The 25,968-nt window shown below is 36.6% G+C and overlaps 1 protein-coding gene across 9 annotated transcripts in view; it reads left to right on the forward strand.

The window, feature by feature from the left end:
• Nucleotides 1-25,968, forward strand: part of LOC128011248 (rap1 GTPase-activating protein 1-like) — a 90,960-nt gene that overhangs the window by 26,847 nt on the left and 38,145 nt on the right. For 8 of the 9 annotated variants that reach the window (XM_052593434.1, XM_052593435.1, XM_052593438.1 and 5 more), the window contains exons 1-2: nucleotides 4,271-4,408; nucleotides 14,807-14,842. In XM_052593434.1, the coding sequence (XP_052449394.1) occupies nucleotides 4,365-4,408; nucleotides 14,807-14,842 (80 nt within the window). In that variant the 5' untranslated portion in view covers nucleotides 4,271-4,364. Of the gene's footprint in view, nucleotides 1-4,270; nucleotides 4,409-14,806; nucleotides 14,843-25,968 lie in introns of those variants that run through there. The other variant, XM_052593442.1, reaches the window with a different exon arrangement.

A 25,968-nucleotide genomic window follows, 5' to 3' on the forward strand; every position in this document is an offset into this window, starting at 1 on the left:
GTCATTTTATTGAATTCGCTGTCGTAAACCTGGATTTCACCCATGAGTCAGCAGTTTTAGACTCTCTTGTCAGTGTGGTTTCAGCCGCTGGCTAGATGTGTTGGACCGTCTGGGTTTGAGAGCAGCACGTCAGGGTCAATAAAGACTATCTCTGAGGAGATCTCAGCTTCTGTGTTCTTTTGGAAGTCTGTGTGCCATCCAATCCTGATAAAGAACAAAAAAACACGTAGCAGCGAGAGTCCAAGAAGACTCGAAACTGCTTAAAAGCAGATAAATCCTCAAACTCAACCATGGCGCAGAGCAGCTGTGTTTTGCTCAGTCAGAAAGACATTACTGCTAGACTCAGACTTTACTGTCTCCCTAGTCCTTCTGTGCAAAGCAAGTTTTTAAATTACTGACCTACAGATACACTTCTCCTTTGACTGTGTCCCAGACTCATTTATTATACATGCTCAGAACAGAGAAGTAGGTATGTGTGTTAGATAAATAGTTAAGTGAATTCGAAACAGAACACAAGTCTGTGTCAACAGTTGACACAATGCTTTTGTTTGAGCAGCTGTTATTATGAACGACACAATACCTAGTGTTTTTCCCCCTCTACTGTCAACTATAATGATTTTAGGGTGTATTATATATTGATATCAGCTGATATGAGAGATTTCTTTTATTTATTGAAACATGTTTTTAGAGACTATTATATTTAATTTATTTATTAATGTTTTATTTTTTTCATTAATTTTAGCACATTATTTATTCATTTTTCTAAGATTTTTTTTTGGAATTTTCACATTTATTATAACAGGAAAGATCAGAGTTGACGGAGTGAAAAGGGAGAGAGATAGGGGGCGGGATCAGGGAAATGTCCGTAGCGCAACAGCACTATATGCAATTCAATTCAAGTTTATTTGTATAGCTTTTTACGATACAAATCATTGCAAAACAACTTTACAGAAAATACAACTTATTCAATATTTAGTAGTAGCTTATCAGTCGTGACCGTCAATTTATGTGCATATGGCAGAAATTTTCAGAAAAATTGATAAAAAACGTATTCGAACAGACAATGAACACTATTAACAGCAATTATTATATGATGCTATCACACTTGTAGCAATATTTGTTAGTTCTTTGTTGTTTCAGGGTTAGCATCATCTGAGGTCCTCTGAGATTGGCATCATTTCTTCTGAGGTGTTCTGGATCCAGAATGGTTTCTCAAAACAGAGAAACAAATAGAGACATAATTAGCGTAGCTGCTACCAAGTAAACCAAGTAAAATGAATTAGTTTAACCCAAGCTAAAGAATAATAATGTGCATTTGATCAGATATAACTGCAGTCCAAAATTATGAGATGCATTATTTGACTGTTTGGCGAAAGAGATTTAAACCAAGAGAGTGTGTCTGAACCCCGAACATTTTCAGGAAGGCTATTCCAGAGTTTGGGAGCCAAATGCGAAAAAGCTTTACCTCCTTTAGTGGACTTTGTTTTCCTATTGTAGGTACTACTAAAAGTCCAGCAATTTGTGACCTTAGGGAGCATGATGGATTGTAACGTAGTAGAAGGCTAGTTAGGTACACAGGAACTAAACCATTTAGGGCCTTATACGCAAGTAATAATATTTTGTAACTGATACAAACTTAATAGGTAGCCAGTGCAGAGACTGTAAATCTGTGGTAATATGATCATATTTTCTTGACCTGGTAAGGACTCTAGCCGCTGCATTTTGGAATACCTGTATCTTATTTATTGAAGATGCAGGACAACCACCTAGAAGTGCATAACAATAGTCCAGTCTAGAGGTAATGAATGCATGAACTAGCTTTTCTGCATCAAAAACAGGTAACATGTTTCGTAGCTTCAGCTTGTCAATGTTTCTAAGATGGAAGAATGCTGTTTTTGTAATATGGGAAATACTGGTTTACTGTCAAGTTACTGTCTAATATAACACCCAGAGTTTTGACTGTAGAGGAAGTAACAGTACATCCATCTAGTTGCAAACTAATCTACGAGATTGAGTGTACTGTTTTTTTTTTTTGGTCCAATAATTAATATCTGAATTTAATAGGAGAAAATGATTGGTCATCCAATCTTCTACATTTGTAACACACACTCTGTTACTGTAGCTTAGATCATTTTGATGTTTCATCTGGTCTCGTTGAGATATATAGTTGAGAATCATCAGTATCAACAGTGGAAACTAATCCCGTATTTTTTTATAATATTACCAAGGGGCAACATGTATATTGAAAATAGCAGAGGACCTAGGACAGATCCTTGTGGCACTCCATATTTTGCTGGTGATAAATGAGATGACTCCCCATTTAAATAATCAAAATGATAGCGATTGGACAGGGAGGATCTAAACCATCTTAAAGCCTGCCCTTAAAGTTATAGTTTTGTAATTGATCTATGAGTATGTCATGATTTATGGTGTCGATCACAGCACTAAAATGAAGTAAAGCTAGCAATGAGATGCAGCCTTGATCTGATGCAAGAAGTGAGTCATTTGTAATTTTAATGAGAGCAGTTTCTGTGCTATGGTGGGGCCTGAAACCTGACTGAACACAGATATTTTTTGCAGAAAGGAATGTGTACAGGATCTAATAAACATATTGTTGGTTTAGATGTAGTTATAAGTTTAATTTTGCTCTAACTGTCCTATAGTTGTAAAGCACTGCAGATTATCTTTGGGTGCGATGGATGAAATTGAAGTATTAGACATTGTAGAATCTACATTCACTATTGTATTTCTAATGTTATCTATTTTATCAGTGAAGAAATTCATAAAGTCATTACTATTAAATGTTAATGGAATATTTGAATCAGGTGGCATCTGGTTATTTGTTAATCTAGCCACTGTGCTAAAAAAAACCTTGGATTGTTTTGGTTATTTTCAATGAGTTTGTGGATATGGTCAGCCCTGGCAGTTTTTAGGCCCTGTCTATAGCTGGACATGCTGTTTTTCCATGCATTTCTAAAAACTTCCAATTTAGTTTTTCTCCATTTGCACTCAAGACTATGAGTTTCTTTCTTGAGAGAGTGGGTATAACTGTTATACCATGGCACAGTAAATTTTTCTCTAACCTTTTTCATTGTGATGGGTGCAACAGCTTCTAATGTATTAGAGAATATAGTGACACATTGCCAGTCATTTTGTCTCGTTCATGTGTATTTTTGGGTACAAATAGCAGTTAAGATAAATTAGGCAGGTTATTTGTGAATCTGTCTTTGGTGATTGGAACAATAGTTCTGCCCAGACGGTAATGCTGAGCCATATAGTTAATATCAGTTATACACAGCATGCACGATACAAGGAAATGGTCAGTAACATCATCCCTTTGAGGAACAATATCTATATCAGTAAAATCGATTCCATGTGATATAATTAAATCTAGTGTATGATTAAAATGATGAGTCGGGCCCAGTGACATTTAACTTGACTCCAAAAGAGTTTATTAGTTCAGTAAACGCAAGTGCTAATGCATCATTTGTATTATCAACATGAATATGTAAAAAAAATCTCCAACAATTAGTGCTTGATCAGCTGTGACCAACAAGTCTGAGAGGAAATTCTGTATATGGCCCTGATGGTCTATACACAGTAGCACCGAATGCAGCTCTAACGTGTCCTCACCTGCTCTCAAAGTTAGACATACATCCATCATTAAAGCAAGTAACAGTGAGTAAAGCAATGTTAATGTGTGTGAATGGAGTATTAGGGAAAATCAAAATCAAAATCAAAATAGTGATAAGGCGCTCTGATTGTTTATATATATATATATATATATATATATATATATATATATATATATATATATATATATATATATATATATATATATATATATATATTACATTTTAAACTATATTTTTAAAGGTTACTGTTACTTTCTTTCTTTCTTTCTTCCTTTTATAATTGATTAACTGTTGGTCCATGTCAATTTTATTTTATTTTTTTCCTCCCTCCAGTCCAGTTTTTTTTATTTTCATTATTACCTTAGCAGACCTGAAATTTCACTGAGATGTAATGAGTGTATTTTAAAAGACATTATAAAGACATTAGGTACTGCTCCATTTCTGCCTGTTTACAATAGCACTGATATGAATGAGAAGTGGGGAGCGGTTACCGGGGCGACTAAAAGTGGACAGAGCCAGCGTCTCTGTCCCTTATTTGCCAAGGAGGCGTGAGAGAGAGCGAGCCAGGGGAGTGGAAAGGAAGGACAGCGTGCTGCATGTGTACAGTTACACACAAAAACACACACTTTCACACACATACCCAGTCAGTCCAGGGAGACAGAGGCAGTGCTGGTGTCTCTGTAGAGTTCTGTCTCTCTGTTTTTCACTCAGCTGTATCCATTAGCCAAGATGCCACAGAGAAAGAGGAGTTTCACTTTTGGAGCGTATGGCGGGTAAGAGCAAACACTCACATTCACATTTCTTACTCTGTGCTGTTAAGTGTGATTGTAAATTCTGTTGGGATATCAGCAACTGTGGTCACGGTCTCAGAAGAGAGATGCAATATTAGTGTGTTTGAATGCTAATGCATTGTAAAAGTGGAGTGTTATCGCTACAAGCAGACTTGATTTTATCACTGCTATATATTTGAATGACAGGACTGCTCTCTCGGAGTGCAATGCTCTCGTGAACTGCTCTCCTGCAAGTAAACCCTGTTATTAAGGGCCATTATAGTGGAGAGGGTAATTGAGTTTGGATTGAATTAGACACTGCGGTTGACTGTAGCAGACACGCATCCAGGCAGAAACCTTGTGTCTGTGAAGCAGCCAGGATGGTTAACGAAATCACAGGCTGTTTACCCTATCAATCCAGCCTTAAGGATTCGATTAAGCCCGCTTTAAGTGATCTGTTGATTCAGTAGGGAGGAATTTAAACCTGAGATTTCGTTTGACTGAATACCCACAGACTCCAGTGAGATTCCTCTGCCTGTTAAGGGATCCCGTCTGCTCAACAGGTGCAAGGCTGCCATATTTCAGTTCTGTGTTGTCAAGGACAAGTGTTATCTGTGTCCCTGTGGCTGATCAGATCACAGGAATGCTGAAGAAGACACATTTAACCTGTTCCACCAGAACTGTCTTTAAATAGATGTATTACCAGGACACATTGCACATTTCATCTAAAGCTTATGCTTAAATGTGTTAAAATGGTTTAGTAGACCAATATAAATACACATAAGTTTCTTAAATACTAAAATGGTATATGCAAACTGCAGACTGAATACCGTTTAAAAAAACATTAAATTTGTGACCACTTCCTGGAAAAAAACGATAAATTAAATAAATGAAAAACTTTTTTTAAACTAGGCATTTTTAATCCTTCATTTATGTACCAGTGAATTAATTAATTACATATTAAATAGGTGTAATAGTAAAATACTAAAATAATGGACATTTTAAATAAAAAAAAATATAAAGAAATTGCAACTTACCAATACATTACCTTTTTTTATTAAAATGATTTAAGTGATTTGTCAATTTAATTTTTATTGTTACATTTAAATACAAGTGTCAATTAAAGTCAATTTGAACATGTCATTTTTGAATTAATACACTAGTTGATATATACATTTCTTAATTGTATTCCCTTATTTTGAATAAAAACAATATATATATATACACACATGTGTGTGTGTGTGTAATTAATTAATTAATCTTTGTGTGTGTGTGTGTGTTTATATAATGATACTGTGTGTGTATATGTATACACACATACAGTATATATTTTGAAAATATAATATATACATGTATTTACATGTTATATTTATATTCATATAATTTATATTTTATTTAAATATATTTAATATATAAAATATTTTTCTTAAATTTATACATGCATGTGTGTGTATTTATATGTACATAATAAATATATAAACTACACACACATTGTACACATTAATCGTTGCCCAGCACTAGTAATATTATATGTTTTTGATTATCTATATAATAAAAAACTGAGGGAGTTTGGCTGGTAGTGTATTCAACACTTTAAAGGGCAGCTTGTACTTTTACGAGTTTGCTTCACTGATTTGTTGATGGAAGGAAATTATCTGTATTGATCCTTTTTCTCATTTCGCTCAGTAAATTGTCTTTGGTTGCGTTCTGACATTTGCTTGGTCCTAAAGATTGTGACATCTGAAAGTCATCTCTGAAAATTGCTCCGAGTGTAGATAACAAGTGAACAGATTTGCTTTGCAGGTGATTGTTTACATGGCCTCGTGAACATACACCTGTTTACAGAACCTAGACAAACACTGTATAACTTTAAGATCTTTATGTGTTTACCTTTGATGACAATCCCATTTACAATTACTTATTTGGCAGATGGTTTTATCCAATAACCTCCACTACAAGGACATTCCTCCTAAACAATGATCAAGGGCATAATTCATGATGGCTTCAGTTTCCAGCCCAGACCTTGAAGCCACAGTCATCTAAAAGAAACAAAAATTTATCCTCAGTTTGAATAATGATCTCATTATGCAGGTTCAGCATGTGGATCTGCATGTGGACGGTCCCCTCAGGTGACCTCAGACTGAAATATAGAGTCATTTTCTAAATGAAGCCTGGTGATGCTATGTTGGCCCATCTCTCTGGCCTCGTGAACTCTTAATGGAGTTGGAGTCTAATGAAATAAACAGCAGGCCCAGGCTTTGTCCCAGATCATGAAATGCTTTTCTTTTTGGTCTTTCTTTCTCTCTTTTCTTTAGTTTTGCACCTGGGTTGAGTCATAGCACTTGACTCTAGATGTCTCAAAAAGACTCTGAGTGGTCCCTGTTCAAAAACAACCATGTGGAAAATCAACTTGTTTTGCAAGCAGTGTTGCCGATCACTGGTTTTTGGAGGTCAGCAGATTCTTTATGCCCAATTTAAATGTTCCAGTGGGGCAAAGAATGGTACAGGAAGTGAACCAAGAAGAATTGGGAACACTGAAAAAAAAATAACATTCAGAAATTGAAAAAAATAATTAAATTCCATAAATGATTACAAAGAAATGGCAGGTAACACATTTAATTAAAAGTGAAACATTGAAGTAGTAATTTTTTTGTAAACGTACTCCAATATTAATACTTTTACTTTGAAAAATCTTTTTTAGAGTCTAATTGGTAATTGACCATTTCATGCCATTTTCCTTTGATTCCACAATGTTGGTTTGTACATACTGTTTTCAATTAACACAGATCTGTTAAATGACAAAGATTAAAGGTGCTTGTCAGCCTCTGTTTTTCCTAATCCACTGTTTGTCCACTGAGTTGTATTTTAAAGAGGCAGAACCGTTTTCATTAGGGTTTTGCTTTACATTACAAAGACCATGTGTGCACCTCTTAAGGGTCTGTGACCACTTATCCACCTCTCTCAACGCGAACCCCTCTGTCCTTCATCTGATCTTCATCTGAATTTACAGTCATGTTCACATCCAGTGGCTGAATTGAAGACGTGACTGAAGATGGCTGGATTCATTTTAGTGTTATTTGAGGAGACAAAGACTCTTGATTAGTCCTGAAGGGCAGCTGTTAGACACCTCCAGTCCCATAGATGGCTCATACATAACTCATTTTCAGCAGGAGGGAATTTGCTATGAATTAATTGCATTAAAGCAAATTAAACCAACCCCAAACTGAACAATAGTTTGAGAAAATAATATCTAGTTTTAAAATTGTCAGTTTAACCGTTAATGGTTAATAAATAAATTTTCAGCTTAACTGTATTTTAAATATTTTAAATTCTGCTGATGTTGTTTTTAGTAATACTGAGTCTAATTTACATTTATTTAGTGTATTTCCCTTTAAAGCCCCAGGTCAAATTTCCAAATGCTGTCACAGGTTTGATGCATTCCAGCCCTGTGTGTCACATGACAGGTGCTGCTGCTGTTTTAATGGGTCTCTGCACCTGTGCTGTTTTGTAACAGCAAATGTGGACATTACAGCTTGGAGACACACTTCTGATGAAACCTGAAGAGCTGTGAGACGGTCTGCATGTGTTAAGGCACCCACATACATTCATCTGGCTGTCACATTGTAGACTTGCGACTGGTACCACTGTGTCTCAGTACAGTACAACCACTGTACTCTTACTCCTTACTGTCTTTCAGTGGCAGCTTTCAGATGTTGAATGTTTATATCGAGGCCTGCATTGTTTCACACATTGTGGTGTGTGTATGATGTCTATCACTTGAACATTATTTATTATTTAACAAGAAAGATGGAAATGTAAACATAAACATGTGCTGTTTATACACGCTGTTCCGGTATTGTTCCTCTGTGTTCCAGAGCCATGAAAAATTGATGGGCGTTTATGTAAGGTTCTTGTTATGATGCATAACATGTATTGGCAGTAACTAGAGGGCTGTTCTCTTGGTTAACATCTGTTCCCCAGACAGCAGGTATAACTCTGTCCTCCTTAAACACTCACATACTGAGACATGTTAGTATCTGTCAACACTGACGTTCTGTTTCCTCACAAGTCACTCATTTCGCATCATTCCTTAAAAAAATACCAGTATTTAGTTTAAAAGGAAGAGACATCTTTCTTTCTAATCTGATATATGAATAAATCGATATATAGAAAAGATTTTGATTTCAAATAAATAGAAAATTTCAAAAATGTATATATATATATATATATATATATATATATAAAAGTTGCAGTTTTATATAAAAAAATATTAAGCACAGATGAAACAGATGTTTTCTCTAGAAAAAAAAAAAAATTAGATTTTTTTTTATATAATAATAAATGTTTCTTGAGCACCAAATCAGCATATTGGAATGAAAACAAAACGGCGTTGCCATGGATTAAATGACATAAAAAAAAAAATATATATAGACAACAGCTATTTTAAATTGTAATTAAAATTTACTTTCACAATATTACTGTTATTTGCTGTATTTTTGATCAAAGAAATGCAGCCTTGGTGAGCATAAGAAACTTCTTTCAAAAATATAAAAATACACCTTCATTTTTTTGGCCTTTGACAGCATCTTTGAACATGGTTCATAGCACAGATACATTCAAAACATCTTTATAATCTGTCATTGCTTACATCAGCAGTCTCAGTCTTTGTTTATATATTTATTTATTTATTTATTGTGCAATTTTTTTTGTCATCTTTGTACTTCTTAAAGGGGGGGTGAAATGCTATTTCATGCATACTGAGTTTTTTACACTGTAAAGAGTTGGATTCCCATGCTAAACATGGACAAAGTTTCAAAAATTAAGTTGTACGTTTGAAGGAGTATTTTTGTTTCCAAAATACTCCTTCCGGTTTGTCACAAGTTTCGGAAAGTTTTTTTCGAGTATGGCTCTGTGTGACGTTAGATGGAGCGGAATTTCCTTATATGGGTCTTAAGGAACTTCTGCCGGAAGAGCGCGCACTCTCGTATAGCAGAGCACTGAGAGCACAACAGACATTCACTGATCAGAGCGAGAGCGTCGCGAAATGTCACAAAAGGAGTGTGTTTTTGGTTGCCAGGGCAAGACAACCCTGCACAGATTACCAAAAAAAAAACAGCATAGGGACCAGTGGATGGAGTTTATTTTTACAGAGCATCAACGGAGTTGTGCAAGTGTTTTTGTTTGTTCCCTGCATTTCGAAGATGCTGGTTCACAAGGCCCAGTTTGACGACGGATTTGCGTATCGTTTATTTCTTAAGGATGATGCAATCCCAAGGAAAAAGGGTCACGATCGTGTGGCGCCACAGGCGACGAGTAAAACTGCTTCAAATATCTCTGCCTCCTTGTTAGTGCGTCCCCTCCCATGCAGAGACCCGGGTTCGAGCCCCGCTCGGAGCGAGTCGTTGCTGCTGCTGCTTTCGTTCAGTTTCAGCCTCTGGATCTGATTCTGGATCATAAATAAACGGCTGAATCTGACTGTAAGCCATGGTTTGTTTGGGATGATGGTTTTTCCCTCACGGTAATGTCACAGCTTCCACATGCTCTCAACGCAAAAGCCTAATCGCGCTCGTGATTCTTTAGCTCCGCCCACACGTCACGCCTCCAGCCGGTCGGGTTTTTCCGGGAAAAATCAGTACAGACTATCTTTCTCTTATGAATATAATAAAACTAAAGACTTTTTGGATTTATGAAGGATGCAGTATTACTCTATAGGTACTCAAGATTAACAGGATATTGAGTGAAAACGAGCATTTCACCCCCCCTTTAATCTGCTGCAATATTTTGTCCTTTACTGAACTCAAAATGACAAAACACTATTAAACCTGCCCAGTTTAGTTTGCTTGTTTCTCTGATAATCTATTCTGTACAGTGAACAATGTACTAGTCAAGTTGTAATGGATTAAATTCGCATCGTGCATTTTGTTTCCCACCACAAGGCCATTGATCTGTGACCTTGAGGAAAGTTTAGGATCATAGATTTACTGAAGTTGATAGGACAAAATTAACATTTGAGACATCAGTTTGGAAAAAAATAAGAAATAAATGTTTAAAAAAAATGTGTCAAAAAACATAGACTCACTCAAATTTGTTACATTGCAACTCATACCATCAAAGTAGGTTTTATTCAAAGTGTCTCTGCTTTTTCCAGTACGACTTCCTTCATTATTTAATTATTATTACTTTTAATTAAATTAGTTGTTTTATGTAATGTTGTTTATTTATTTAAATTGATTTAAATCATTAATTTACCCATCGATGCAGTCACAAACACTTCTCATAACATCTGTAGGGTCGTGGAGATGCTGAAGCCTATTCCAGTATCTCGGGACGCGGGCGGGGGAAACAGATGGCCAGGCCATCAAAAGGCCAACACATATTCATAAACACATTTTATTTATTTATTTATTCTCAATTACTTTATTTATTTTTAATGATTCTCGTTCCTTTGGAGATGAACTGAACCGTCAGTGGATGATGCTTGTGAATTCTGCTTTCTAAATGATAAACGACATCCAGCAGGATTGTTGTGCTCTTTACTCCAGTAGCCCTGAAGGGTTTGAGACATGATTTACGATGCATCTGCACCATGTTACCTTAACAGAGGCATCATAGGCTGTGATGGTCAAAGAGCTTGTGTTAGAGCCAAGTCAGCTTTAACATTTGATTCAGTAAGTCATTGTATCCTGTGTAATTATCCTCTCCGGCCTTAATATTGACAGTCTCCTCAGTCTCCCTGCTATGTACCACTCACTCACTCCCAAAACTTTATTGCAATGTTATAAATCCAAGCTAACACAACCTGCTCGTGTAATATATTGAGTGCCCCCGCAGAGGTTTGAGGGCAGCAAGGTACATTATTACATTAATTCAGAAGATCCTGACAGAAAGGGCCCCAGGCTCTCCATAGGGCTCAGAAACCCTCTAGTTTATGCTCAGAACCCTAGTGATGAATTATACATCCTTACTGTAGTTCCACAGTATAAGGAAACACAGACTTCCATGAACTGATGTCTGAAATAACAATGTATTATCTGTGATGTACTTTCAATTAAATAGCAATGCATTCAATTAACCTGCATAACAAATATTTCTGCACGAAACGCAACATCTAAGAAGAAGGAAACTGCCTGACGTTGGCATGGTAAAGTTCAACGTGAAGTCACATTTTTAATTAATTTATAGGTGCAGACATTTAATTTAGAATATTTGTAAAATAATTGTAATGTCAAAAGGTCATTGATATATTCAGGCAAATATCTGGCTTAGTGTGCGTTTAATAGGTGTTAATTTTAGCCGGCTAATTACTTAAGTCTATCACGCATGCCGTTGAACTGTGATCCCCTGCGGATATTTTGGCTCAGTCAAAGCTTTGCTTCAGAGTTTTACCACACCCAGACTCAATTTCCTTTTTATGAGGATTCTGTGCAACACGAGAAGAGGTGAACGTGAAAAAAAAAGTTTTCTGATTCTCCTGTGGGCAGCTAACACATGACTGGGGTTCTGATATAGTCCTCATCCTTTTGTTGGCAGCTCAGATTTGTGACCATTTGACAGTTCATTAACATCATATAAACATCTTAATGCACGTGTATGTAGCAAATAATAAAATGTCTTGATCTGTCAGGGCATTATTTACGTACAGTTGATGGCACCAATGTTCCCTGGAGGCTTCAGTTGTCGTGGTCCTTTGAGTGTGTTTGAGTGATGTGCTGTTTATGTGTTTGAGCAGCTGGGGATTTTACTGTTTATTTGCGGATATGAGGCAAAGCTAATTAAACTTGAGAGACTATGAGCGGCCCCACACCACAAACGTCAGAACTGACAGCAATTATGTTTTGTAATCTACACACAGGACGTCTTTTTGTCCAACTTTTTGTTGAGTTTTGTGGACTGTTTTTTATAAATGTATAAAAGTATAAAATAAAAACTTACCAACACACACACACACACACACACACACACACACAAATAAATAAATATAGCTGCCGAGTAAGTTGCTCAAGGTTTTTTTTTTTGCTGATAAACCCATTTGAGATTTTTTGCTAAATGTTTCTTTGTCAAATAAATGCTGTTGTTTTGACCTTTCTATTCATCGAAGAATCCTGAAATTATTGTATTACAGTTTCCATAAAAAAATAAGCAACAGAACGGTTTTCAACATTAATATGAAATGTTTCTTGAGCATATTAGAATGATTTCTGAAGGATCATGTGACACTGAAGACTGAAGGAATGGCTGCTTTGCCAAATTACATTTTAAATGATAAATAAATGGAAAACAGTTATTTTAATATTATAATTTATTGTAATATATCACAGTAGTACTGTTAAAATATATATAAATAAATGCAACCATGGTTAACATGGTAAAAAAAGCCATGTCAACTCAATTTTGAACAGTAGTGTATATTGTAAGGGAAGATTAAAAAATTCATTTGTTTGTTGTGCAAAATGGTTGCATCAGTTCATGGGAGTGAATAAATTATATTTTAACTAGCTTTAGTGAAGTGTGAACTGCTTGATGCCTGAAGGCAACAGAGATTCGAGCCAAGGTCTTCACTGTACTTGAGGTCACTTGCACTGAATGGAAAAATGCAGACAGCCTAATGTGTTTCAGTTTGGCTGAGGGTTAATTACTGAACCTACTGAACTGTTATCAGTGTTTGCTTTTGTTCCGGTAATGAAACTCTGACTTGTATTAAGGAAGCCATCTTTTGTCTCCTTTTGTAATACACAAACAATACCAGACAAAAAACAAGCCATGAGTCAGAGTGAAGCTGTAAATGAAACGAAGCTCTGTGGCAAGATTGGTGTGAGACTCTTTCTCCTAAACAAAACACTGTGCTGGTTTTCGCCTTCAGAACTCATGAAAACTGACTACGATCTTGTGACGGACTATTATTCGTTTTGAAAAGTGAACCACAAGTGTCAACAGATACCAATTTGTGACACATTAGCATCGCTAGCTAGGCTAGTCAACACATTACTGTCAAAGACTGTCAACAGAGAAGGTGTATAAAAAAAAAAAAGGAAACATTGAACTTCCCTTTTGAAATCCCACACTGCCTCTGCTTTCTCAGTACTGTCAAACATGTATGGACTTGAGGTGACAATATACTAAAAATAACACAGGTTATGTAGTTTTCTTTTAGCACTGTACCTTTATGGAAACATCCGTTGATGTACTTGACTCTGAGTGCCACTGAAGGGGTCAGCGTTTAACATCAGCTGTCTTTTTTGAAACGAGAGGCTGTCAGAGGAAAATCAACATCTGTGACATTGATTGTCCTCTTGTCTATTATGTGGAGGTGAGGCTGGATAGTGAATTCAAAGTCCACTGTATAGCAGCTGTCAACAAAACACACACACACACACAGAAGTGATGCTTTCAGTCCATTTACATTCTGTTGGTGCTTTAGTGTCTAAGAGCAACAACCATGCGTCTATTTCTAGCTCTGTGAATCATGATAGTATGCAGCCTAATCCATGACAGACAGGTTGCTGGAAAGATGGATTGCCGTAAGCTGCGGACTCTACCGCCTGTCTGACTGACCGGGGTGAATGTGCACTTTAAGTAAAACACACTGGAAATATGAGAGTATCTAAACAGCAGCAGGGGAAACATGTACAGAACAACTGATATGTCTGGTAAATATTTTGTATTTAAATGTATGTCCCATGTGTTGTGCAGATTGTGCAGTTTTAATCTTTTGTGTTGCTGTGATGCATGTAAGAAGTGCAGATTTTGCACTGTAATTCTTCAGCTAACAAGCCAGTGTTGTATCACAACACCATCTGCTGGTGGCAGGATCATGCCTAAGTCGACATTTTCCCCACACAGTAATGTGTGCTAGGCAGATTTTATAATATAGTGTATATATAAATATATATTAAAATATAGATTTAAATATTAACATCTGTTTCAGTCACTGCTAGCTGTTTTTAATGGTAATTGATTGCTTTCAAATGTTGACTGAGGATAAATGGATGGAAACAATTTACTCGAATCATTTTATTTCATTTGAAAAAGAAAATAAATGCTATTTAATTCTAAATGGGAAAGGGTCATTACCAACAATAGTTACCAAAAACACTATTACTTCCCCTATTACTGGGAAATTGTTTTTTGAATAAAGACTAGATTTTAAGCAATGAATATGACTCTAAATAGGGTATTTCTGAAAGGGACATTGGTAACCATAAACAGCTGGCTTTTCTGTGGAGTAATAACGATCATTTATTTAGCTCACAATGTTGGAATATGTTAAAATGTCTTTTTAGGATAGCTCAAACATCAGCAGTTTAGTTATTTGGGCAACCGGTTGTTCTATGTAAAGAGAAAACAGGTGCAAGGAATTGCCGTTAACTAAAATGCTTTTTTTTTTTTTTTTTGTCATTTCAGAGTTGACAAGACATTTTCCAGAGCCAGGAGTTTGTGGTAAGTACAGTCTTTTTCATTTAGCTCAGTCATAGCCTGAAACAGCCATTCCAGAAACCACAAGCTTTTATGCTGTTTTGCTCAGGGGTATCAGCCTGGACACCGTTACAGAGGAAAGACAATTTTCTGTCTGCTTTAAGTGACTTGGAAAGAAACCATTCAAAAGCCCTTTGGTGTTGCAGCAGCCTTTTCCTTAGTAATACCATTTAGATTTCACATTTAGCTTATTGTCAATTTAAGGATGCCACTGTAGTTTTAAAAACCTTTCTGGTTACTGTTGCAGGGATGTGCACCTTTGAGAATTACATTTAGATTTCAATTTCAGTTTGAATTAAATTAGAGAAATCAGAGAATATAGAAGTGATACAGTATTGTCTTTGAAAGTTTGACAATTTACACATGGAATTTTGAAGATTTATGGGTGGGTGGGCCGGTTTGGTGGGTAAATCGATACCCTAGTTTAAAAAAAAATCCTCTGACATAATTTGTTAAAAATAAGTTCATTTCATAAGTATGAGTGTACTTCAAATCTATTCAAATCACTTAAGATTTACTGATATAAAATTATAATTAACTTTATATTGAGTAATTATTTATTACACAAAGCACATTTCTTGCATATATATATATATATATATATATATATATATATATATATATATATATATATATATATATATATATATATATATATATATATATATATATATATGCATTAAATAAGATACTGTAGATAGACAAATGGATGATGGTTTGACAGACAGACAGGCAGATAGACAGATTTTTAAATTCTAAGTTGTATACTGTTGGTTTTAACTAAAGTGTCAAAAAAAAACTAAAGTGTTTAACTTAAAGTGTCACAAAGCCGTACAGAGTGAGGACAGCCAGATTAAATGTTTTCGATTCAGGCAGTGGTTTTGGGATGAGAATGGTCCGGAGCGCAGAGGACACACTGCAGTCCTGCTGTCTTGTTGCCACAGCGACGGGAGACAGCTCTGCAGTGTTGGCAGGACAAACTGGCTGAGGCGCACATGCGACACTCTCACGCCCCTGTCTGTGTGAGTGAGAGTGTGTGTGTGTGTCTGCGTGCTGGCAGGCCTTGTGTACAGGCCTGCTAAGGATGCCAGGCGCAGATGGACAGCAGCCTGAAGGTCGGTCCTAAAGAACCCACGGGATAAACCAGATTCCTGACTCCAACGGCATCCGTCCCTCCACGTGTGACCTCAGGACCCGGCCTGCATCAGTCTCCGCCTCTGAAGCAAACAGCCTGCAGGACAAGAGCCCTACCCCATCTATCCTTCCTCACTGTTTCTTTCTGAAGGCACAGAGCAGTTGAGGACAAATTGAGGATTTCTTCATATTTACGCCAATCGCAGCCTTTGACATCACACTTCAGTGGCTTTATGACGGGACTTTGACAGGTAGTCCATTGCTGAGTCGCAGTTTATTAATATATATTGGAACTTGTGCCAAACGGGATGCTAAATATTAGCTATGAACATGAAATCTGAACACATATAGAAAATGCATCTTTTTTAATTCTAATGCTTTATATATAGTGGTGATAATTCATCAAAAAGACATGCAAATTTATGTATGAGGCTTATTTTGAGTCTTTGAAAGAGACTGAGAGGAAGAGGATTCATTAGCTTGTTAGAGCGAGACAGGATCTGACTACTGTGATCCAGAATTAGGCCATAATCCCATCTGTAGGCCTGAGATCTTCAGGAAGGAAGACAGATCTCAATTAGCCTGACACATCCACAATGCCTTGCTCTCCCTTTCGAATCAGGAGGCCGAAGAAGTTCTGGTGAGTTTGAATTCTGGAAGATCTTTCAGTGGCAGATCTGAATATGAAAAGAATGTCAATATTTCGCCAGCGGGGCAGCAAGTGTTTGTCTAGTGGTCATTATGTGCGGACTGCACTCTTGGACGTGGCATTAGCATGAATGGATTTAGATTTGGTTTGCTTAATGAAGGCACCTTGCTTAGCGTCACAAAGCAATCTTTGCACAGATCCAGCAGGAATGCTTCAATATTCAGCAATGATGCTGCGTTAGAGGAATGGAGCTGCTTACTGAGTGTGAATCGAGACACTTTCATCTGTTAATAAGGCATCTTTATCTCCCTGTCTCTTTCACTCACACTTTCTCTATATGTTTTATTCAGACTTTTTCTCGTTCTTTGGTACATATGGGCAATCTAGGTCACTGTTATTATGTGCATATAGCAGCATCAGGTTTACGTCTCCATATAAAGGTGGCATGAAATTGCCTGACAAGCATAGTTTTTGTTCCTGTTTTGATGTATTTGAGCCATGAATTTAGCCTCTTTTTGTAGATGGTCCACTGCATGTGGTGTTGGGGGAAGGACATCAGTGTACAAAAATATCTGTGCAGGATATTGTCTGTTTTCCCAGAAGATAAATAAATGCGTTTTAACATCTTAGCCTTAATGTAAAGACATGAAGGTGGCTAATTGGTTTCATTGCAGCTTTAACTGTGATGCATAAGGTTTGGGGAGATCTGAAATTGAATGAACTGATAATTCTTAAATAGATTTTTGAAAAACAGTTAGATACAAGAAAATGTACTATGGAAATGAAGACATTTAAAATTTTACCAAAGATTTTTATTTTGAATAAAATGCTGTATCGAACTCCAAACCTTCTCATTCTCCCTCAGGTAAATGAATGATCCAGCTGCATGTTTTGCAGCTCTGTAGCATATAGTCTTCCTTTTCATGACAGCATCCCTAATACCAGGCCAGCGCTAAATCCGGAAGCACTTAACGCACAATAGGGCACTCAGATTACAGGCTGCTGGTCCCACACTATATCTAACCCCATCTCAGGTCAGCTAAACCCATTCAAGGTCCAGAGAGACTCACCTCTCTTCCTGTGGTGGAAATAATACACATGCTGTGTATTTTTTCCATTAACTCAGTGGACTTTAGCTACTTGCTTTCATTAATCTCCGAATGACCTGCGGCTATGAGAGGGCTGCTGACATTCTGAGGAGAGGTTTGAAAGCAATCAAGTGTCTTTCCTGTTGCCCTTTTTACTTCCCTGACATCAAAGAGACATCCCTGGCTTTGATAAAGTATCTCTGGAAAAAAGTGCAGAAATATGTCATGTCAGTACAGAGTGACAACAGTTCATTTTCCTCTTCTTTCATCACAAAGTGCAGGTGTCACAGTGAGGAGAGACATGGTTACCTCAGACTCTCTGCTTTTAAGTCGAAGTCGATCTTTTCTTATGGAAATATGCTGCCATGGTGTCCTATTTTGTTTTATATAATTGAGCACATTTGTCTAACCGATGTTGAGCCGAGTTCTGTCTGGCATTATTAAATGAGACAGAGATATACAGAGGCTGGTGTAAAATAATACAATGAGCCATTAAGAGCACACAATGTCCTTCTGTCCCAGACAGCCTGCTGGGAAACAGGTTGTGTCTGATAAGATCGATAGAGCAGAGCGATGTCCACCGGTGCAAGCAGCCGCACACAGTGATACATAGACATTGGTGGATTGTTTTTACCATAGGCTGTTGTTTTTTATTAGCCCTGTTTTGGCAATTCTGGTATTATTGAAGTCCTCCTGAGAAGTTTGTTTCATCAGAATCACTGCTGGTCATCAGGTGCATTTAAATCACTGGCAGAAGATGCCAATGTACCTTTTCTACCAAAAAAAATAAATAAAAATGAAACGTGCATTACACATGTAGTTGCTTGTTCATTTATGCAGGTGCTGTAAACTGAATATATCCCCCACAACTATTGCGTCCTCCATGTATTTTCACTTACGCCTCCCCAAATGGGAAACTCTGGACTGAAAGAAAATCCTGAGTTTCCCAGTTTTTGGTTGTGTAAGACAGGAACTATGCTGCTACTTCTGATTCCAATTTGCTGTTTATTTAATATTAATGATGGCAAATTACCCATTTCATCTAAAAAAAATCACAAAACATTTGCACTTTATATTTCATAAAGGCATCAGTACTGATGTTTTTTTGATTTATAATATAAATTTATCTGCCCTCACTGCCCATTCGAGTTGGTGGTTTAGATCTCTCCAAGATCATATCGCTGATGTCAAAGTTGTTACTTAGTACATAGTGAAAATTGCCAAACTTATATATTCAACAGCTTTAGTTCCTGTATACATTCATTTATGGAATAGAGCTGCTTGAACATTCTTATAAATCTCCTTTTGTGAAGAAGCAGATAAGCAGAATGTTCTTTAGTCCTCTCTTTTGACTGTATAATGATGCTCCTGAGATGTTCGAGAACTGCCTGAGTGATCTGCTTTCTTTATCAGACTCTGTGCACCGCCAAGGTTCATAGTTGTACAGCAAAGAAGTAGGCTCTTAGGGCTATATTTGAGTTTTTCACTGTATGCAAGCACAAGAACTGCATACAGGTGAGTTTGCTTGATCTTTCACACTACTGTATCTGTATGTGTTTATGGGAATCTATTGTCTAGAGTTTCAAGAAGAAGGGAGGAAAGAGCTGTCAAACTTAATCAGCCCAGACTGTTTCTGTGTGTCCCTTACATGCAACTGTCTGACTAAATATAGCAGCAAAGTGACAAGCTATTCCCTGATTCTCTGAGACAACATTTATAAATGGAAACCCATCGTAATCACACGGCACATGACATGCGTATTAAAAACAACATTTGCAGAAATATGCATTTTTAGAAACCCTTTAGGTGCATGAAAAAGCTCTTTTATGATGAATACACTTTGATGAAGTCTTAGTTTGGTTTTGTAAAGGTGTTTGTCTGCATGTTTAATCCATATATCTGTGTATAATGACTGTTATCTCATCCTCAGAGATAGGTCATCATTCTTCATTCTCACACACACACAAACGACTTTTGTGGCAGTTAGTTAGACCATAGTGAGTTTCCTATACAGTGGCTTGAAAGTAACCGAGTATAGGAAACAGCATGAACTTCATTGTGAAGAATGAGCAACCTTTTTAAAGCATAGTAACATTAACTGAAGAATGTGCATTTGTATGGTTGAAGGAGAGCAGCTATAGTCAAGGGACGCATGAATACACTCCCATCCCATGGGTCATAAAAATGTGATTATGCAATATTGAGCCACAAATTCCATTGGATAAGGTATCATATTTTCCCTGAATCTGATTTGTAAACAGATTTAGCAAATCTGCTAAAATTCTAGAAAAGACAGAGATATATCCACACCACTCTATTTTTGCTTTTTCAGCTCACGCTGAGATCTCTATAGAGGAATAGTTAAAGTGAAATGATGATGGTCTGGGCCTCGGAGGAAAGCAGCTATTAATCAGTGTGGATATCAGCACTCATAAAAATATTAGACCCGAGCATGCTGTGATGTACAAGTTCCTCCTCCTCAAACTGAAGCTGCCCATTTGGGTTTATTCCATCAAAATACCTTCAGGGCCAGAGGCACCATGGGGTGTTCTGATGGCAGAGACATGGGGAGATGAGAGGCATGTTAGATTGATGTGCCATGCATCAAAGCTCAGTCCAAGCTCACTTCTGGAGGTTCTGGCAGGCAGACACTCATCTGACCCATTACAGACTGTAGGCAGGCAGCTAGTGGAGGGCATTAGCTGTACCCACAGAAAAAGACAGAAGTGGTGGTCACGTTTGAATTGAAGTTTTCAGTGCAAAAAAAAGAAATAAAAGATCATATTAAAGTGAGTTTCTTAAAAGAATGTATGTGTATGTGTGTGTGTGTGTGTGTGTGTGTGTATATATATATATATATATATATATATATATATATATATTAGTGCTGTCAAAATTAGCGCGTTAACGCATTCGATTAATTTGAAATATTTAACGCGTTAAAAAAAAATAACGCAATTAACGCGGTTGCAGTTTTTTTTTTTTTCCAGTTGTGGCCTATGTGTGTTCAACGTGCAAAGAAATATGGATAAGACCAAGGAAGGACTTTTAGACGGAAAGTTTCAGTATAAAACTCTGCCGGATTACTCTTCAGTCTGCCACAAGAAACATTACTCTTCATTTAGTCTGCCACAAGAAACAGCAACATTAAAATCATGAACTCAAATGTCATTGTTTAAAAAAAAAAAAAAACAATGACTGTAACAGTGCGTAAATCAGACCTTTCTGTAACGCTAACGTTAATAAGCTTAAACGAAAATAACGAAATAATTGTGTAGCGGAGTATTTTTTGTACACAGTGCTGCGAACTGTCAATCACTCCTGTACGCGTGCATCACTGTCCTCCTCGCAGCTGCAGCAACTTGCGCGCTCTCTCTTCATCAAGCTTTAAAACAAAAAGGGGACAAAAAAATCATATTGTCTTTGTGCATAGGCTATAGATTAATTAGATAAATGAATATCTACATTTTTGCCTTGCCGTCTACGGTATTTTTTTAGCACTTAGAAAAAAGATGCTGCAGCCAATGAACCGCCAGCGGGGGCTGCAGGACGACTCAACCTCCGCAGACAGTTTTTAATGTTTATCAGACAATAAATACTCAAGATTTTGCTTTAGTATAACTCACAACGAGTTTCACACACCTTCTCCGGCCACGTTGAGTTGTTGACACTTAACAGTGGGAAAAGCGACACATGCGCTATTCACTTGTATAACTTAAGGGTGAATGGGTAATGTAGTTTCTGCTCTGGGTGGGATGAATTAGGAAGCTTGCATTGTGAAGGGCGCTCGGAAAATCGGCAGTGCAGGTAAAAGATTAAAACCTCTATTAAAACAGATGTCCAAATGAGCGTACCGGTACGCTACAAGCACGTTCTGGGCGCACGGAGAGGTGGCGCCGGTATGCTCAAGAGCTATATTTGGAAGTGGCGGTACTGAGTACCGGTGCATACCGGCCCACTTAAAGCACTGGCAATGACTATACTTTGGAATTTTTTTGCAGTCCACTTAGAATTCAACATGGAAATCATTTTTGTTTTTTATTGGCATTGATTGTTTTGAAATTCAAATGGTACTTACATGCCTGTGTTTTTATTTCTGTAATAAATATGGCTTTCAAGCCAACAGTTAATTTGGAGGATATTGATGGTTTATTGCAGGTATGTTGTTTACATGAGAAAATCTGTGTTACAAGTTAAACAAAAATTCCAATAAACAATCATATTTTGAATTTAAATAGTTTCTTTGTCTTGAGTTTACATTAATTATTTACATTTTACATTTACATATCCAAAAAGTTTCAGTCTTTTAATTGCGATTAATCGCGATTAATCGCGATTAATTTTAAAAAATTGTGCGATTAATTAGTTACTTTTTTTTAATCGATTGACAGCACTAATATATATAGAGAGAGAGAGCATTAGGATTATGTTTTTTTGAAATACAAGTCTATTTTTCTGTGTGTATTTTACACACATTTACATACTTGTAAAGTGTATGTTTTAAACAAAAATATTCTATGGGGAGTTCTGGGGTTACTGATTTAATATTTAAATAGAAAACAATTATGCAGAATATATATATGTGATTAATGGATTTATGTGGGACAAGGAGAAAGGTCCCACTGAAAACTGCTTGGATCCCTAGGATGCTGTTGCTGCTTCTAGCCTTGGTAGGTTGAGGAATGTCAGTGTCAATAGTAGCCAGCTTAATATCAGAGCAGCAACCTTTGCTTGCCTCAGACACCCTTCTTACTGTCATCCTTTGGGGCCTTTCTTACATTTTCTTCTGTTACAGGAATTGCCTGCAATAACCTGATAGGTTTGTACTTTTTCTAGTTTTCTTTTGAATAGGCCCTCTTATAGTACATTTACTCCAGACATTTTCATCAAAAGAGGTGTTTGCAGAATTCAAAATTTAAATATCTGAATAAGTTGCATAACAATTTTTTAAATAGTTGTGAACATGAAGAATTTAGGAGCTAATCTCAGATGCTGCTGCTTGAGTTTTTAGCAGGGCCAGCTGGGGGCAGGTGATGTATAGCTGTTCCCCATCTGTGTCCTCCTGGGGCGGGACATTTTGGTTCTCATACGCTGAGCCAGGGAGAGAAGGGGAGACTTTAATTGCTGTAAATGGTGGTTTGGGTTCGTGGGTTCAAACTCTGAGTCATGGTACATGCTCTGGAGTTCACATTCTCTTTTTGCAAAAAACAAAAATATTAATAACTGCTCAGTAGTGACAGTGGTCTGTTTAGTAATAAACAAATAGAATAGTTTAACCGAGTGGCTCTCAACTGGTGGCTCATTCAGGGAAAACAATGATGAATATAAGCCAGAAAATGCATTATCATTTTGCAAAGTTAAGATATTTCCAAATCTTTATGGGTATTTTAGAGCGAATTCATGTGTCACATGATGGAACTAGATGACATGGATAGATTGTATGAAATGCCCTCATACTAAAAAAATTTGAACCGAATTGCACAAATAAATTATGAGTTAGACTACTTTGAAATCACATGCAGCAAGGATGAACATGGAGATGGTTTATTTTGTTCCGTGAATTATTAGGGAATCATGAAACTTGCAATTCAGCAGACATTTAGAAACACAAAAAATATATGAAATTTAAAAAGTGTGTGTGTGTGTGTGTGTGTGTGTGTATATATATATATATATATATATATATATATATATACACACATGTATATACTGTATATACATACATACATACTGTATATAAACATATTTATTTAAAATAATGAAATCTTTTAAAATAGAAAGCAGTAATTTTAATTTGTAATAATATTGCCGTGTTATCCACTTGATGTCCATATAATTTTATGGCCTTGAATAAAAAAAAAAAACACCTGAGAAAAACCCATCTCGCCTCATGTGTGTGAATTATCCTGAAGCAGTACAGGAGATCAAATAGAATAGGTGAAGGACATTCTGCCTTTGTATTCGTTTATCGTAAATCCTAAGCTTGTTTTGCTGTGGAGGTTCCTCAGTGGATTGGAAGTGAATAGATGTGATTGATGTCTCCATGTTGCTTTGGGGGGGATTAACAACATACAGTAGGCTTATATATAGGCCTACTAGCCACTTTGTTAAAGGAAGATCAATGTTTATAGATAATGAAGTGCATGGGCTGGCTGCACCTGCTCGTTTGGTGGGTGGAGTCCAACATAAATAGGTGTAGTCTTCCCAAAGGGCGTTTCCATGTCAATGGGACCTTTAAATCCTGTGTGTTTCTAGAGGTTGTGTTCTGGTCACACAGCATCAGGGATTCATGAGTTACATCATTCTGCCCTTGAGAGGATGAAAACATGTCACTGCATCATGTGATGCACTTGTCATCCAGCCCCTCTATCCACACATACTAGACCACAGTTTATATTATGGCTAAAAGTAAAAACCCATCATCTGACATATCCAACAGCCGGATCATGCAAATGGTTTATAGGTGAGATGCGTTGCCTCTGTGGGGAATGGGGATGTTTTTTTTTTAAAGCTAACCACCCACGCAGGAGATGAGGTCAGTGGCAGCAGTTGTGATCCTGTTGTGTAAATGTTTTGAACATGACTCAGTTTGGCTTCGATGGAGTTAGTGCTAATATGAGTAATGTTTTCTTCACAGATGCATATGGGAACTGAGGAGGGGGAAGTGATAGAGAGCAGGGGGTCTGCTGAGGTTATGCTGCTTGAATTTGTCCTAAAATATATATGAAGATGAGTTTTGCGGCTAAGGTGATGTGATATTTGTTCTGGGCTTTATTTTGATTTTGTTTATTGTTTTTGTTTCCTTTTTTGCTTTTGTTTTGTAGCTCAGGATTTTGTTTTTGTTTTGTTTTGTTTTGTTTTGTTTTGTTTTGTTTTGTTTTTGTTTTGCTTAGTGCTTTAGTTTTGTTTCTATTTTGTTAATTTGAGCTTTAGGTGTGTGAACGTTCAGCAAAAACAGTTCAGTATAAACAGACATTGGCTTGAAAATAAGGACACAGTGTGCAAAACTGATTTGTTTTTGATGTTCTATCCATTACACTGTATCTGATACTTCAAAGGTTACAAGTAGTTTGTGGAGTTTGGACAAACCTATGACAAAATCTATGTCAGAAACAAAAGTAACATTCTGTTGGTATTGTATATGCAAAATCGAGACTGTAATCAATGATGTACATTGAACAATGTAGTGACATTGCAGCCAAAATTACTTTCCTGAAACTCTCTCACTCTGACTTTAAGTCAAATGAGAGAAAGAGAGGAACAGAGCGAACCCCTTTAAGATTTTCCTCCTCCCCCATGCTTAAGTTAGGGTTGTCACATTATTATTCATATATTCTAAGTCATTTTGGATTATCATTTGAATAGATTAATATTCTTGGAGTATGCAGGCATGTATTTCAGGAGGAGGAGTTTTTAGTAAGCCTTTATTAGTCAGAACAGCACAATGTATTAGTATTTCTGCTGTAAGTGATAGCCGCACACCTACACACTAAACCAAGTATCCTTTTTAGATATTGTGGTGTATGTGATTCAGTTTACAATTTTAATGTGCCAAATATGGCTTTAGTCTGAGTCACTCTACTTTTGTGGTTTTGTCTTTGTTTCCCTTAAGAGAGATACAGGAAAAGGATCCATTTTATGACAGAAAAACAACTTTTTCTCTGAGGCTATTGTCTAGACTTACTAACTGATCTCTGTGTTAAGATCGTTTTTTGTGCTGTTCTCCACCTCTCTGAGGACAGATGGAGATGCAGAACACCTGCGAGGCTCAACGGCCATCATTAGAAGAGGTTTAAGTTATCAGGGAGAGTTAGAGATCAGATATGAGCATGACAGCTTCTGGGCAGTTTGAAAGATGACACTCAGTGTGGGATGACACATTTATCCTGGGTGTGGATTAGGAAGGGTAAAAATGGAATAGATTTAGCCTTTTTTATATATATTATTCTTTGTGTAATACACAGAGCAGTCAGATGAGGTCACATAAAGTAAGATGCCCTTCCATAAAATAAAACATGGGATGTGGAATGTCAAAGTGCAATACTCTGACAGAAAATTACAGTAGGTAAGGAATATCATTTACATGCATTCCTTTTTTATTTTTCAGGAAAATATGAATTAAAAATATCTCTGATATTAGATGACTCACAATAAAATAACTTGAATAGTATGTACAGTTTTTTTTTTTGATAGAAATGCTGTTTTTTATTTATATGTTG

Source organism: Carassius gibelio, chromosome B23, assembly GCF_023724105.1.
Source record: "Carassius gibelio isolate Cgi1373 ecotype wild population from Czech Republic chromosome B23, carGib1.2-hapl.c, whole genome shotgun sequence".
NCBI lineage: Eukaryota > Metazoa > Chordata > Actinopteri > Cypriniformes > Cyprinidae > Carassius > Carassius gibelio.